Here is a 16,330-nt window from a genome sequence, read left to right on the forward strand (position 1 = left end):
CCTGGCTTGTAGGCCCAAACGCCTGGGCCTGAGTGCCCCCACTACCTCTGTGGTTGAACTTGCTCTCATGGGTGTCCTGTGATCGCCGTGTGCCCCGGGGTCCGCGGCAAATGTCCTGGTGACACTGGTTTCCGGAGCCATAGGAAGGCATCTGCTGGCCTCGGAGCGGCGGCACATGTTTCGGGGTACCAGTGAGTCCTGGCTGTCGCCCCCACCCTGCCGCCAGCAGCAGCCCCGAGCGCCCTCGGTTGCTGCAGAACTGTCCGTAGCCCGCTGCCGCCGAGCTGCCCGCCCCCCCACCCCAGGCCAACAGCTCGCCTATCCAGCGCCCGCGTTCATGATGCCTCCGTGGTCCGCGCCACCAAATCCCCCGCCTCTCCCCGGCCTCAGAGATTTGGGGGCCAAGGCACTTCACTGTGCATGGGGCACCCCATTCCAAAACCAGCTTTGTGAGGCTTAGCGGCCAATTTAGGTCCACCGACGACGGGTAATGGCGCTTCCTTCTTTTTATTCGCTTCAAGGGCAAGAGGGCGTGGGAGAACAGCTTTTCTACTGCAGCGAGGACAGCATATGGCTTTGCCACCTGCTTGGAGCGGGCCCCTTGGAACTTCCGCTCATCCACCTCCACCTCCAGGACGAAGCGCTTGCGTGGCTACCCCCCGACATCTCCCACACGTGTTCAAGCTCCGTTCTCACTGCTGTTCCTACGTCGTCATGTCAGGCCGCGGCAAGCAGGGCGGCAAAGCACGCGCCAAGGCCAAGACGTGCTCTTCCCGGGCGGGCCTGCAGTTCCCGGTGGGCCGAGTGCACCGCCTGCTCCGCAAGGGTAACTACGCTGAGCGGGTCGGGGCCGGCGCCCCGGTGTACCTGGCGGCGGTGCTGGAGTACCTGGCGGCCGAGATCCTGGAGCTGGCGGGCAACGCGGCTCGCGACAAGAAGAAGAGGCGCATCATCACGCGCCACCTGCATCTGGCCATCCGCAACGACGAGGAGCTCAACAAGCTGCTGGGCAAGGTGACCATCACGCAGGGCGGCGTCCTGCCCAACATCCAGGCCGTGCTGCTGCCCAAGAAAATGGAGAGCTCGGTGGCTCCTGTAGGCAGGCCCATGGCCATAACACCTGACAGCCACATGCAGGTTGGCAGTCTTTTTCAAAGGTACAGAGGTATGGAATGAGTTGGTCTCTACCTCCACAGACATGATGGGATGGGGGCGTGGGTCTGGTGGTCTGGGAAACTGTCTAAAATGCAGGCCGGGTTTCAGCTGCTCAATGGCCTCAGAGCATTCATAGCATGGGGAGGTTTTTTCTTCTCTTTCTTCTGGATCTTCTTTTTGCTGGTAGATTTTTCCTTGCCATCTTCCTCCATCTGCGTTTCAAGGGCGTGATGGCATAGGCAGTACTGGGGAGAATTTGGACTGTATAGTTCATTGGATTCTCATTCTTTTTTGGGGGGGGCATCTTAGAAAGCAGAGGGCCCTTCCCCGGGACTTTAAGGAGGTGGCCAAAACCAGCGAGTTGCATTCCAGGCAGCACATTTGGTGTGATATCTTCCAGTTGCTGTCTGTCTAGATGCCCAATAGCATCAGTGGCTTCTTTTTCACATGAGTCATAAATGCCAGACCCATCTGGCATCACCATCCCAGTCACCAGGCTCTCCAGCACTCCTTAGAGGGCCTTGTCTGCCCCCATGTGCCTGTTAGATGTGCGGACTTCTCACAGAAAAGCTCCAGCGGCCATCCTCTGAGAGGACTCCAGGGACTCAGGCACACAGGTCTCTCAGAACCTGGATGACAATGACACAGGACTTCAGCCCTTTGGCTCTGGCCTGGAACTGCTTGGCAAGTGAGAGGGATGCCAAGGTGGCAAGGCCTTTCTGCCTGTCCAGAACATCCAGGGGGTCATTGACTGATAGTGTTTCTCCTGCTAATACTTTCTCCATTTCCTCTCTGACAACAGGGGATGTCAGGTGGATGGTCAGGAACAATGGGAGCTCTTGTGTGTGTGTGTGTGTGTGTGTGTGTGTGTGTTTTTATCACAATCGCAGCATCATCAGCAGATTGTAGTATTTCATACTTGTCTTCTGTAACAGCAGCAAGCTGGGTGCCCAGGTTGTCAACCACCTCGTCCAGGAGGGCAGCTGTGGGCTTCTCCTTACATAACAGCAGCTCCAGATCCAAGTCTCCCTTGAGCAGAAAGCCCTTTGCCACGAAGCCAACACACTTCACACCCAGCAAGCTTCTGGTCATGTGCTTCGTCTTCTGCTCCTCAGCCCCTTCTTTTGTCTCATCCTGGGGAGTACATCCCTGTTCTCGGACTTGGCATGCTCGCCAAAGCCTTTTTCCTGCTTATCTATCCAGTCGGACACAGCTTTGAGAGCCTGCTCTGTGTGGGACATCAAGTCCTTGACAGCCTCCAGCTCCTCCTGGGTTGGATAAATGGAAGAATGTTTTGCCATCACATGGAGATCATCATTCACAGACATTCCCATTGGACATATTTTTACTTCTTTTTCTGTAGTGTCTGGAAATAAATTTTTGCTTATCTTTTCAAATTGTGATGGATTTCCTTGGTGTTATCAACACTTCAACTATCTCATTGCATCCCCTACCCCATCAGCAGCTGCCCCACCCTCCTGCCACAGCCGGCGGGGTCTTTCTGCAAAAGCCACACACTGTGCACCGGGCTGCTAAGTCCAACCGCAACAGCAGGAGGATGAGGCAGAGACCGGCCGCCAGCCTGCTGCATTTATTTACACACCTAATCAATATGTCACAACCTCATTCCATTAATCTCCACCTCTACAGACCTTGACTCTAAGTGTGGAGTCAATACACTGGCTGTCCATGCTTCTAGATGCCTGCTACCCATTGTCCCATGAACTTTTGAACTAAAAAACTATACAAATCTGAATCTAAGATAGAAAAATTTGATCTGACAGTACATTAGGTATCATAGCAATCTAAGTAACAGGAATTCAACTACTTCCACCTGTACTTCAGGGGGCCATACTCATCTTCCACCAGACTGCCCCAGCCCGTTCTCAGGTAGAACGGAGGAGGTGCCTCAGAGTCACCGAATCAGGTATGCCATACCTGCATGAAGACAGAGCTTCCCTTAAAAGGGGCCTTTGGGAAGCTAATAACATTTTGAATGGTGAGGCCTTCTCCAGAGGAAGCATTAGGAGCTTAAGACCCTCCAAGTTTATTGTTTTCAAAGACACGTCACCACAGGGCTGCATCTAGACTGATATCCCAAAGAATTACCTGAATAGCTGCCTCTCTTCATCCTGCCACAGTTTTAAATATGTACATTTTTATGTTATATGAGTTGTTTATTCATAAAAGGACTCATTAGATTTTAAATTTCTGAATCCCTATGCTGATTTTATGGTCATTTTATTCTTTCGACAAAATATGTGTAATATTATGGAAATGTAAATAGTTAATTTAGTTAAATAGTAATTGCTAATTCCTTTAGAATGAATTGGTTCTTATCGATCTCAGACAATACTGCAAATTTATTTTGATTCAGTTACTTCACCTATGCTGACTGTATGAAAATTTTAAGATGTTAACCTTCTGACACTGAATTGCAACAGTGATTGTGTTACAATTTAAATATAGTTTCTAAGATCCTTAATTGACTTTAAGACTTCTGAATAATACTAAATTAACAAATTGGTAAAATGTAGTCACTTGAAATATTTTGTTATCTAAGTAATTACTAAAATGATTAAATTCATAAAAATGGAGATTGTGAAAGTAGTAGGCCACTGTACAAAAAATATTTCTTTGCCAAATTTCAATTAAGAATCTATTTGATGACATGTATGTAAACATACATGCATATATATATAATGTATAAGTATATATATGCATATAACACATTGATAAGACAAATATATTTTAAAGCTGAAGTAAAAAACTTTTTACCTAATGTGCCAGTTTGAAAGTGTTATATACCCCAGAAAAGCCATGTTTTAATTCCCATCCAATCTTATGGGGGCAGCATCTCTTTTAATCCTGAGTCAACATAGTAGCATGGAACTTTTTATTAGGTTATCTCCACAGAGATGTGGCACACGACCTTTTGATTAGGTGGAGATGTGACTCCTCCTATTCCAGGTGGGTCTTGATTAGTTTACTGGACTCCTTTAAAAGAGGAAACATTTTGGAGAAGCCTCAGAGCCTACAGAAACTTCACAGCAGAGCTTAAACAGATGCAGGCGTGTGAAGATTAGATATAGGTATGCCCTGAGATGGCAGACATTGCCATGAGAAGTTAAGCAAGCCAGAACATGGAGAGAGCCAAGAGAAGCCAAGAGATGAAAGCCAGCCCCAGAGAAGTAAAGTGAGGTGCCCCCACAGGAACAGAGGCTGAAAGCGAAGGAACCCAGGAGCAAGGGACAGATGCCAGTCACATGTGAAATCCCAGCTGACAGAAGTGTTCTAGATCCATCGGTCTTTCTTCAGGGAAGGTAACCTCTTGCTGGTGCCTTAATTTGGAACTTTCACTTCCTTAGAACTGTAAACTTGCAACTTAAGAAATTTCCTTTTATAAAAGCCATTTCAGGTCTGGTATATAACATTCTGGCAGCTTGCAAATGAATACACCTAACTATAAAGAGATACTCGTACATGCTTAAAAGCATATAAGAGTATGTTAAAGTTATTAACTTAACTCTTATGACTAAAACAAGGAAAACAAACAATAGTTTTTGGGGAAAAATCAGAAAGTTGATCCCTAACTATTTAGTTGGCTCTTAACAGAAAGGAAAAGAAAAAGAAAAAAAAAAAAGACAAGCATTGTTTTGTATCTTGTTTGGAGAACAGAAATTTCCTCATCTCACCAAGAGTTCATCTCCAAAAAGTCTGTTTTCTATTGGTGGCTTGGCCTTGATTTATTGATAATTTTTGACAAACATCTCTCAGTTATAAAGAAAAAGGGCTCAATGCTGGTGCAAATTTAAATGTAATTTTTTTGTAGGTAATATTTTAATTATTCTTGTCTTTAGAAGCCTATGACTTATGTTCATATCCTGGTGTAATGATATGTTTGATATTACCTTTTCCAAATAAGCCCTTAAATTTTGAATAATGAAAGCACCAAGGTGTTATTTGTATCTTAACTATCTTTGGAGATTCCCAATAAATAAAACATTTATTCCTTCATTTTGCAAGAAGAAAGACACTTTATATTTTTAATTAGCACTATACAGTTGTGAGACCTTTCATGTTACATGTTCTATAATATAAAAAAGGGGGCAAATCAAAAGGGGAAACTATATGTCCCTAAATTAATTAGGTAAAATGCTATTAATATCAATGTTTAGTAATTACAGAAATTGTAGAGAACATACGCTTATAAAATATCTCATTTTCATAATTATTGACAATTAAAACAAAAAATTAGACATACTAGATGAACCATCTACATAAAACACATCTGCACTCCAATGAGAGTCACAAGTTTTTCACTTTTGTTGCATTTGAATCAATGTTGTTATATCACTGCCGCTCGTGGATTTTTGATACTGTCCATCAGTTATCCTTTTCATTATTATAAAGAAGCTGAGTAGGGATTATGCGGCTTGCCATAAAAATAGATTTGCTCCCTATGATCCTACTAATGTAATTTAAATTAGAAAATCTTTCTCACACTCTTTCTGGAAAATAAGAGTTGGGGATAATCCACGCGCTCTTTAATTGTTGGCAAATGCAAAAACATGTAAATGACCCTCAGACTAGGAAAACAAGTACTTATTATAGTCAACCTTACAAGTTGAGACAAATGTCTATTGTAATTTTATGACATAATATTGGTGCTTTGAGGCTTTCAAAAAGACTTTTTCCAAATACTGGCAAGGACACTGTTCCTGTCGGCAGAGGCCTGTCCAGCCAGTGAGACCAAAGAAAACACTAGGTAGGACTGAGACATGAACTTTATTACGGTAATTTAGAGGAAACAAAGCCAATCAAGAAGGTGAAAGTGCTCCATGACCAACAATCAACGGGACTCTGCATGACCAATTACAAAGGCCTTGAGACAGACATTCTATGGAGTATGAGATGGGCAGAGTAGGGGGTCTCCTGACACAGGGAAAGCTTGTCAGGGAACGCAGGGGGAATTGTAGGCTACTTTGTAGTAGCAGTAAACTTGGTAACTAAAGGACTGTGGGAAGGAGTAGAGTGTTGCTGAACATCCTATGTAGAGAGAGGGGTCTGGAGCCTTGCATACAATGACATTTGCATATCCCTCCTTATTAGGGAAGCTGCCTTAAACAGAATTGACAGATCAGTTAAGTGCTGCGTGCCCTGAGTTTCACAAGGTCAGGAAAGGGTAGACCCCTGGTCTCCACTCGGCAAATTTTTTCTGCCAGGGGAAGATTATGCCATGTGAATATAGGACTCCTCACTATGTTCCTTGCTACTGAAGTATTAAGCTTTAATCCTTACTTAAAGTATGCTCTGCCTACCAGCTAGAAATTGCTGATTCCCATTCTTGGCTCTCGTGCAAACTTATTTTCGCTGAAAGAAACCCAGCAGGCTAGGAAGTCAATAGACAGCAACACAAGCTGACGTATGTAAACACCTAGTGACAAATGCATTAAATTGTATCCCGCGGTACACTGCCAAATCAGCATCACGGCTCTCTAGGTGGATGGATGGGGGGCCCTGAAAAGGGCCTTTAACAGCGAGTTGAAGGATGCAGTTTTCAGCCCCCGAAACCGTAGAGGGTGCGGCCCTGGCGCTTGAGCGCGTACACCACGTCCATGGCGGTGACCGTCTTGCGCTTGGCGTGCTCGGTGTAGGTGACGGCGTCGCGGATCACGTTCTCCAGGAACACCTTCAGCACCCCGCGGGTCTCCTCGTAGATGAGGCCGGAGATGCGCTTCACGCCGCCGCGCCGGGCCAGACGGCGGATGGCGGGCTTGGTAATGCCCTGGATGTTGTCGCGGAGGACCTTACGGTGGCGCTTAGCTCCACCCTTGCCCAGGCCCTTTCCGCCCTTGCCTCGACCAGACATGTTCCAATAAAGAAAGCGAGACTGCGCTTTACATGCCCTAGGCCGAGGCAGGCTTTTATACGTCCGCTGGCGGACCTAACTGAGAACCACAAGAGAAGAGGCGGGAAGTCCCGCCCCAAGGGGGAGGGAAACCTAGCCAGGAAAGAAAAATGGAAGCCTTGCTCTTGTTCTGTATTTTGAAACTTGGTAACTGTTTTGTTACTATGGCTCTGCTTTAAGATTTTCTAATATTGCTTTGGGATTCAAAAGTAAAACACTATTATTGTGAAAAATACAAAAGAATACAATAAAAAAAAACCCGTTATCTTACCACTCAGGGATTAGTACTGCTAATGTTTGGTGAACAGAGACACAATTTTTTTTTTCTAGGAAAATTTATATAATGCTGTGCATAGTGTTTTGTAATCTCTTCTTACATTGATTATATGTTAATTTCTTCTATTTAAAAATTTTTCAAAAAATGACTTAAGGTCGGCTCAATTCTTTTCTATGAATTCTACATAATTCACTTTTATCCAATTCCCTAACAATCGTTAATGAGAGGTTTTTTTAAAAAAATAATTGAACTTTACCGTACTTATAAGTTTATTTCTTCACTATACTTGGAAACATTACTGAAATTTCTATTCTCTTTTATTGCATCAGAGTTTTAAATTTTAGCTGTATTACAGGTTTCATGATTTGGTACTGCAGAAATCTCATTATTTTTCATTTAAAAACTTCCTACTCTAGTTTCCCAAGATTCCTTTTCTGGGGAACTTTAGAATCATTTTATGACGTTTAAAAAAACTCCCTTAAGATTTTAATCATAATTGCCTTAACCTTATAAAATAAAATAACTGGGTAGTATTAAAATCCTTAAAAGACCAAGTTCTTAGATCCAGAAACTTGGTGTGTCTATTGTATTACATCTTTTTTTTTAATGACCTAATTAAAGTGTGCGGTTCTCATACAGTTAATACAGTGTCATTTATTTACTACAAACACAATCATGTTCAGTCTTGAAGATTTTTTAAAATTCTGATTAGGGGAGTAAAACCATCTGTAGTTGCATGATCCCAAATAATCCCTATTAACAGTACAATAAATATATCATTTGCACATGAAATAATTTTCTTTGCAATTTTAAATTTTAACTTCTTTTTCACAAGTAGAAGTGAAATTCATTTAACATGCATGAAGTTTTTAAAAACTCCTATAACTATTCTGGCATAACCCCTTGTTCTTCAAGGGTTTGTTTTTGCAGAATGGTTAAGAGCTGAAACTGTGGATTTTGAAAAACTTGGTTTTAAAATAAATTTTCTCTACCTACCAGTTATCTGATATCACCTATGTTTTCTAAGTCTTTGCTCCTCGCTGTAGTGGTATGGCTAGTAACAGCACTTATCTTAAAGGGGTACTGTTTAATTAATGGAGATAATTTAAGCAAAACGCTTAGCACAAAATGCAGCTCATAGTACATTTTTAATATAAACAATATTTATTTTTAACATTTACTATCATTTAACACTGAGGCAAAATTTGTCTTAATCAGAATTTAGTTCCTCCGACATCAGATAATCATAAGGTAAAAAGACAAAAGAATAATATATTCTTCAGTTGTGTTTGCTGTGATCCCTATTTATATCCAGGAAATACTGATACAGGATAAAGGCCATGGATTTCTTTTGCTCAACGCACTCAGTAACCAATTCCTGAGACATGGGGGTTTCAAAGAGAAAGAGTTTATTACTATGCGCAAAGTAGGAGAGCAGATGGCCTAGCGGCCCAAAATCTGTCTTCCTGAGTTTAGGGGGTTCAAGGATTTTTAAAAGGATTTTAGCAAGGGGAGATGAGGTAATTTCAAATACCAAGTTCAAAGCAGAGAAGGTGAGTGTTATCATTATCATTTCAACAAGAGAACATAGGCTGAAAGGAGGGGAGGCAGAGCTATCACTTCAGTTTTAAAGGTGTAAACCAAAAGGAAGGGAAACATGTTATCTTTCGACAGCAGAGTGATCTACAAATGTCTGGAGCTGAGGCTAGTTAACGGCTAACTTTAAATTCTTCGTCAGCAGTAGGGACTTTCGCTACAGAAATATGACCAGGTACAGGGCGTAACAGCTCTAACAGTCACAAAGGCACAAGATATCAGGACAATTGAATTATAGTTTAAGGATTTCAGGCACTCCCCTTCTATCTACTCCAACATCTGAGAAAGCAAAAAAGCAATATGATTCAGTAACCAAAATCATCCCTTAAATCCTAATATCTTGTTACAATATTATTTGCATGGGATTAAATGCAATAATTTGCATTCATTAGGTCATAGGTAGCATGTAAATTTTACCCAACCAGGATTGGAAGATTTCGGAATCAAAATTCCATTGGCGAAAATTAAGTTACAATTTCAGCCAATGGCATAGCTTCATTTTCGCGCCCAGCAGTGTCTATAAGAAGCGCCGCTCTGGCACAACAGGCTGTGTTCCCGCTATGCTCTGACTGCTGTTCATACGTCATCATGTCTGGACGCGGCAAGCAGGGCGGCAAAGCGCGCGCCAAGGCCAAGACGCGGTCTTCCCGGGCGGGCCTGCAGTTCCCGGTGGGCCGTGTGCACCGCCTGCTCCGCAAGGGCAACTACGCCGAGCGAGTTGGGGCCGGCGCCCCGGTGTACCTGGCGGCGGTGCTGGAGTACCTGACCGCCGAGATCCTGGAGCTGGCGGGCAACGCGGCCCGCGACAACAAGAAGACGCGCATCATCCCGCGCCACCTGCAGCTGGCCATCCGCAATGACGAGGAGCTCAACAAGCTGCTGGGCAAGGTGACCATCGCGCAGGGCGGCGTCCTGCCCAATATCCAGGCCGTGCTGCTGCCCAAGAAGACCGAGAGCCACCACAAGGCCAAGGGCAAGTAAAGGTTTGCAAGAGTGCAGGCTTAAACCTGTCTAAACCAAAGGCTCTTTTCAGAGCCACCCACTTTATCAACAAGAGATGTGCTACACAATTATACCCACTAGCCAGGTAGTTTCCAGCAGTATTTGCAGTGGTTCAAAACCGGTGCTTTGTTTTTTTTCTTTATAATCCTTGGATTCCAGAAGCCCAATTGAAAGTTGCACACATTATTAAGGAAGTCCCGGCTATTTTTGTGCAGTGTTAAAGCCTTCAGTGATAAGTTTGGGTCGCTGATCCCTATACAACTAAATGTCCACTTGGGGCAGCTTAAGGAAACAACATCTGCCTGCCTTCCCTTGTTCGTTGACTCACTGCCTACAGTGTGCAGGGCACCCTGTTTAAATACAGTGGTGGTACAGCTAGCCCTGTTCTGTGGTATGGAACTGCATTGGGTAGAAGAAGTTGTTACCTAATAACAAATGTCATAAAAGTCGGTATGCGAAGCAATTCTCTACCTTAACCATATTAGCTAAAGAATATTTAATCATCTACCTAATGTCTTCTAGTCCTCATCCTGTCAATTACTTCAACTGCCTCCTCAGTATCAGCCTCACCATGTCCTCAGTTCACATCACCCTGGCCCAGGCCTTCAATTCTTCTCCAGCTAAAGTAAATATCAACTGATGTCCAGTTTTTTGTACCAGAGATGGTTTCCGTCTCTTATTCTAGTTTCTCTCTTGAATTACTGTGGCATTTCTATCCCATTGGAATCGGTGAATTTTCTGAGTCTCTTCAAATATTTGTATTATCTGTTTCTCAGTCTCTACCACAATCCCATGCAAATAATATTGTAACAAGATATTAGGGTTTTAGGGATGATTTTGGTTACTGAATCATATTGCTTTCTCAGATGTTGGAGTAGATAGAAGGGGAATGCCTGAAATCCTTAAACTATAATTCAGTTGTCCTGATATCTTGTACCTTTGTGACTGTTAGAGCTGTTACGCCCTGTACCTGGTCATATTTCTGTAGCAAAAAGTCCCTACTGCTGACGAAGAATTTGAAGTTAGCCGTTAACTAGCCTCAGCCCCAGACATTCGTAGATCACTCTGCTATCGAAAGATAACTTGTTTCCCTTCCTTTTGGTTTACACCTTTAAAACTGAAGTGATAGCTCTGCCTTCCCTCCTTGCAGCTTATGTTCTCTTGTTGAAATGATACTGATAACACTGTCACCTTCTCTGCTTTGAACTTGGTATTTGAAAGTGGAGGATTTACCACCAATGAGATACATGACTAGACTCTTACCCTCTTACTTAAGAAGTTGTGAAACGTAAAGAACACGGAGCCTTTCTTCCTGTTACTTTCTAAGTCCTTTGCACCCGCTGCTCACCAACATGCCTGAGCCCGCCAAGTCCGCTCCGGCCCCAAAGAAGGGCTCCAAGAAGGCGGTGACCAAGGCGCAGAAGAAGGACGGCAAGAAGCGCAAGCGCAGCCGCAAGGAGAGCTATTCGGTGTACGTGTACAAGGTGCTGAAGCAGGTCCACCCCGACACCGGCATCTCGTCCAAGGCCATGGGCATCATGAACTCGTTCGTCAACGACATCTTCGAGCGCATCGCGGGCGAGGCGTCGCGCCTGGCGCATTACAACAAGCGCTCGACCATCACCTCCAGGGAGATCCAGACGGCCGTGCGCCTGCTGCTGCCCGGGGAGCTGGCCAAGCACGCCGTGTCCGAGGGCACCAAGGCCGTCACCAAGCACACCAGCGCCAAGTGAGCCCGCCCGCCGCAGCCCACAACCCAAAGGCTCTTTTCAGAGCCACTCACTCTTCCAAAGAGAACTGGTACTCACTTTTCTTTCCTCACTGCGGGTAAGTGTGTGTGCGTGTGTTTTGATCCCAAAACAATTTGTAGCATTTCCTTATATTAATCTTGTCCGGAAATGACGTTGCACTATAGTAATAGTGAATGTTGTAGCCATGCTGGAGACGGTTTAAAGTAGGCTCATGACGGACAATCAGATTTTTAACACTAGGCAAATTTAGCAAGGGGAAATTTCAAAACCCTTTATCCCCCAAGAAAACTCATCTGCCTTTAAACATGTGAACTTTTCAAAATGTCTCTTTAGCAGTACCTTGGGGTTTCTACCGTCCTTCTCATTTGTGCCCTAGTGGTAAGTACTGGACACATACCAGTAAAATAGTAAGAAAACGGGTCGAGGCCCTCTTCACTTAGGCTTCTGAACATTCAGTTTTGGGTCCGTACTGGCTCCTACCCGCTGCCCGAGCAGCAAGATTTTTAGAAACGGAGAAGAAAAGGAAAGGAAGGCGGGACCGGATTCGAATCCCTCACCCGGTCAGCCAGGTGAGGAGTCCTTATCGATAGCCAAGCCCGGCGCTGCACGGGAGGTTCACATTTGGCTGTCGGGTTCTCTGTGGTGCTCTGGGTTTGCGATTGAGAGTTCCGTGTAGCACTGGAAAACCCTGCCCATCTGCGAATGAAATTCCTCACAGAGGGGCTGGATTTCTTACTAACCCCCACCCCGCCCGCCTTTTCAATACACTACACCGTCCTGGAAGTTCATTTGAGAAGGAATACTAGTTTGCCAGGAAAGGTCTTAAAAGATCACTTTCCCTTCAGGTTCTGCTTCACGTTTTCTTTTGCACTGTCACTATTGCATTTAGTGTTTTTTAATTGAAAGAAATTTCAAAAGAACATTAGAAAATAGAGCGGGGGAAGGGCTATTCCCTGCTGTCACCTTTACCTCCGGAAATCAAAATGTCTCCCAATTTTAGCAATGGCATATTTAAAACTATTTTGTCCTATGCCAGGTGGTATGGGGATGCTTCCATCTTGAGTCATATGTGCAGAAGATGTTTGAAGCTACCCTTTATTCAGTTAGGGTATTCCAGTACCCAGCATTCTCTTATGTGTACATGAGAGAATATTCAGCACTCAGGCAACAGGAGACATTAAAAAATATCCCAACCAGTGCTGTTGTTAATAGGAAAGCACCAGAAACAACCACATGTTCATGGCCAAAAGAACAAATACATGTATTGGGGTATATTCACACAAAGGACTATCACACAACAGAGAAAATGATTGAACCAGTTTCAGTACATGGTTGAATTTCAGAAACATAAATGTCCGGCGGTTCAAATATGCCATTGTTAAAGCCCCACAATAAAACCAAGTTTACTACCATTTAAGCATATTAAAAAGTATGTGATTACAAAACCTTCTTTACAAAGAAAGCGTAATACAAAAATCATGTCATGATAAAGTCAGAGCAAGGGGATGGGAAAAAGCACAGAGGGAAATACAAGTTGTTGGCAGTATTCTAGTTTAGGATTAGAAGTCGAGTCATGGTTATTTGACATAATTTCCTTTATACTTTAAATATATGTGACCTATATTCCTTTTATATATCAAACATGGTTTTGAAAACTATAGAAAGGGGAAGAATACTTGTGTAAAAACAAGTTCCAAGCATCATTATGACACAAAGGAGAATGAATACAGAGAACACAAAACCGAACAGTGTTTCTCTAGATACTGCCTTCTTTTAGAGAGGAGGAGGAGGAGGTTGAGCTACACCTTATTAGCAGCCAGTCTCCACACAGCCCTGCCCCGGAGCCGGCTGAGGCCACCGGAGCAAGAGGACTGATTCCCAGCAAGTGTTTGGAGGATGCTGAGGGGACTTCACGTCTGTCATTTCTTCACCACATTTGATATGACTAAACCTGCGTTCAGCACAGAATTGCTAGAATTCATACTTCATGAGATCCACTTAATTAAATGCCCTGCTCCCCTTCCCATTCTATCTATAGCCTAGCTTTTTCTCCAACTCCCACTCAAGTCTCTGCTACTCTCTGAAGTCCTCCCTGACTATTCCAACCTGGCTGACCTTTGAATCCTCTCATTTCTCCCAGCTCTTGAAAACTTTGTCACATGGCAATTTTTCTGCATTTTTCAATATCCCCCCAATTCTTCCAACTTTATCAGCAACTATGTACATTCCTGCACATCCTTTCTCAGCTCTGTGCCTTCATTATCTTTCCCCAAGGTTGACTCCATTGAAAGTTGCTCCCAGAGAGACAAACATTAAGAAACAGTTATCTTTATTAGCAACATGTGCACGTCCCCTTTTGGCTCTGTGCCTGCTTTGTGTATTCCCGCTGTAAAAGTCCAAGCACTGCAGATGATCTTGGCAAGGAATTGCTGTCTTTCCACCCTCACAAGGGCAAGAAACCCAGGTAACCCCCCAAGAAATGCTCCATCTTACTCACCAAGCTGGATTTGCCCGAGTCACTGTCCGGTCTGTGTGCCCCTTGCAGTTGGATGGAGGCTGTCCTAGCACACAGTCCCTTGCCTTACTTGGAACAAACCTCATGCCCACTCAGCTACTCTCACCATCTGTGTGACTGCTCTATGCTGGACGTGTGTGCATGCATACGTTTTGTTTATCTATTATAGATTTCAATTTATGTCTGTGTATATATCCCTCCTTCAATTCTGTTAGGACAGTGATTATACTTTTTCCATTTATCATCTTTTCTCCTTCCATTATCTCATCCTCAAGATATTTGAGGGTAGTACAGTAACCATTCATTTGGGATTTTCCATCACTGTACCTCAGCACAGGTGCCTCTGATCCTCTCCATTAATGTAGATAATCACCAGCAAGTTCTAGCATTGCTTTCTTTTACAGAATGAAGGAAACAGCAGAAAAATCCAAGAGGAAATGGGAAGAGGATTTAGAGGGATGAAGTTACCCAAACACATTCTCCAGGCCCAGGATAAAGACTACAGAGGCTACTGCTTATTAAAAAATACATAAAACACACATGCACACACAAATATGTATATTTGTAAGAATATAAATTAAATGTACACCTTTGACTACCAGGAATAGTTGAATGACTTGAAATTCCCAGCAGGGAAGGAGTTTAGAAAAATATGGTGGTGGTGGTGGCGGTGTGGGGGGGGTAGGCAAGGAAGGAAAGTTGTGTCTAAAATCTGAACTCAGAATGGAGGGAAGCATAGCAGAAGGAATTTGTGGCCTTTCTATATAAGGTTCACATAACAGGGCCCAGCTAACTCTCCATTATTTAAAAAGGTAAAATTCCTAGAAGAAAGAAGAAAAAAAGAACTCACGGTTAGATAATATGCTCAGTTGCACCTTGGTGAAGGTCGATGCTCTGTTGTGGAAATGATCTTGATCAATTTGCCATTGTTTTCAGTCTTGGGAAAATTTGATTTAAAGTAATGCAAAATGGAATGCTACTGTATTGTTTTAAACTGGAACTTGTATTCAGTAGCTTGAAGAATTCACATAATTTGCCCAAACTAATTTTTCTTCTGTCACTATTTTTTTTTCCTCTAAAGAACAGTGTATATAGAAGAAAGGAACAGATTGATGCACAGAATTGAAGATTGAATCCAATATCCTAAAGGACATTTTTTTCATGCTTTATCACCCGAGTCAATGACTTTATGACAGCTTAGAGAAATTTTGTTTTTCTCTTTGCGATCAGAGTGCTCTCTTCCATGGAGATTGCAAGAAACATACTGCAAAGCTTAACTCATGTCTAGAGTTCATGCAGTTTATCATCTTTCAGCCATGACATTGTATTGTACATACTAAATTAATTTGTTTATAACTTGTCTTAGTTAGATTTTTTTTTTTCATGGGCAGGCACTGGGAATTGAACCCAGGTCTCCGGCATGGCAGGTAAGAACTCTGTTTGCTGAGCCACCATGGCCCGCCCCTTAGTTATGTTTTAAATTACTTGATACAGAAAACACCTGGATCTCCTTATTCATAGTGGTGCAAACCAACTCAGCTGTGCGTTACTTCTGCAGATGACTAATGATCAGTTACTAATACCTTTTACCATCTACTGCACCTTTTGTATGTGAGCATGTATTTGGAGGCTGCATGGGGTAAAGGCAGATGTGTGGTTCAAAAATAATCACACATAGGAATTTCTCAGATTTGAATAGTGATAAAAAATTTCTCCAACAACTCTTACAGAGTTGAATATATATATGCATGTGTTTCTAGGGATCAATGAATATGAGGGATTCAATTTAATAAATATTTATGAAGGGCCTTGAAGAGTTCAAAGAATAGTTCTAGGAACTGGATGGGATAAGCAAGGATAAATTACCCCAACCCTTCAAGCATATAAGAACACTCACTAGTAAGAGGAAGAACAGAAAAAGTGCCTCAGCTACGGTTCTGTGATTACACTAAAACAAGCAATGATATTTGGTGGGAAAATTAGGAAAAGCTATAAGGGAACAGTGGGATCTCAGGCGTGTTAATTCTTTAAAACAGACAAAGTACCCAGGTTGACTAGTCTGGATTCACTAGATTCAATAATCCCACAGTTAAAGGATTACTTTGAAAAGGATTTTTTGACAA

At 43.2% G+C, this 16,330-nt stretch overlaps 4 protein-coding genes across 4 annotated transcripts; 3 read left to right on the top strand and 1 right to left on the bottom strand.

The window, feature by feature from the left end:
- The first annotated feature begins 714 nt into the window (after positions 1 to 714).
- On the top strand, positions 715 to 1,570 carry LOC143668968 (histone H2A type 1-H-like). Its single transcript, XM_077143569.1, has 2 exons — positions 715 to 1,157; positions 1,465 to 1,570. Exons 1-2 carry the CDS (start codon positions 715 to 717, stop codon positions 1,568 to 1,570), a joined length of 549 nt encoding a protein of 182 aa, XP_076999684.1.
- A 5,104-nt stretch (positions 1,571 to 6,674) lies between these two features.
- On the bottom strand, positions 6,675 to 7,043 carry LOC143669005 (histone H4). Its single transcript, XM_077143582.1, has one exon. The coding sequence runs from the start codon at positions 7,025 to 7,027 to the stop codon at positions 6,716 to 6,718; it is 312 nt and encodes a 103-aa protein (XP_076999697.1). The 5' UTR covers positions 7,028 to 7,043; the 3' UTR covers positions 6,675 to 6,715.
- A 2,458-nt stretch (positions 7,044 to 9,501) lies between these two features.
- On the top strand, positions 9,502 to 10,337 carry LOC143669006 (histone H2A type 1). Its single transcript, XM_077143584.1, has one exon. The coding sequence runs from the start codon at positions 9,528 to 9,530 to the stop codon at positions 9,918 to 9,920; it is 393 nt and encodes a 130-aa protein (XP_076999699.1). The 5' UTR covers positions 9,502 to 9,527; the 3' UTR covers positions 9,921 to 10,337.
- Positions 10,338 to 11,277: 940 nt separating this feature from the next.
- Positions 11,278 to 11,686, top strand: LOC143669007 (histone H2B type 1-K-like). Its single transcript, XM_077143585.1, has one exon. The coding sequence runs from the start codon at positions 11,294 to 11,296 to the stop codon at positions 11,672 to 11,674; it is 381 nt and encodes a 126-aa protein (XP_076999700.1). The 5' UTR covers positions 11,278 to 11,293; the 3' UTR covers positions 11,675 to 11,686.
- The last annotated feature ends 4,644 nt before the right edge of the window (positions 11,687 to 16,330 follow it).

Source organism: Tamandua tetradactyla, chromosome 25 (genome assembly GCF_023851605.1).
Source record: "Tamandua tetradactyla isolate mTamTet1 chromosome 25, mTamTet1.pri, whole genome shotgun sequence".
NCBI classification, from domain to species: Eukaryota; Metazoa; Chordata; class Mammalia; order Pilosa; family Myrmecophagidae; genus Tamandua; species Tamandua tetradactyla.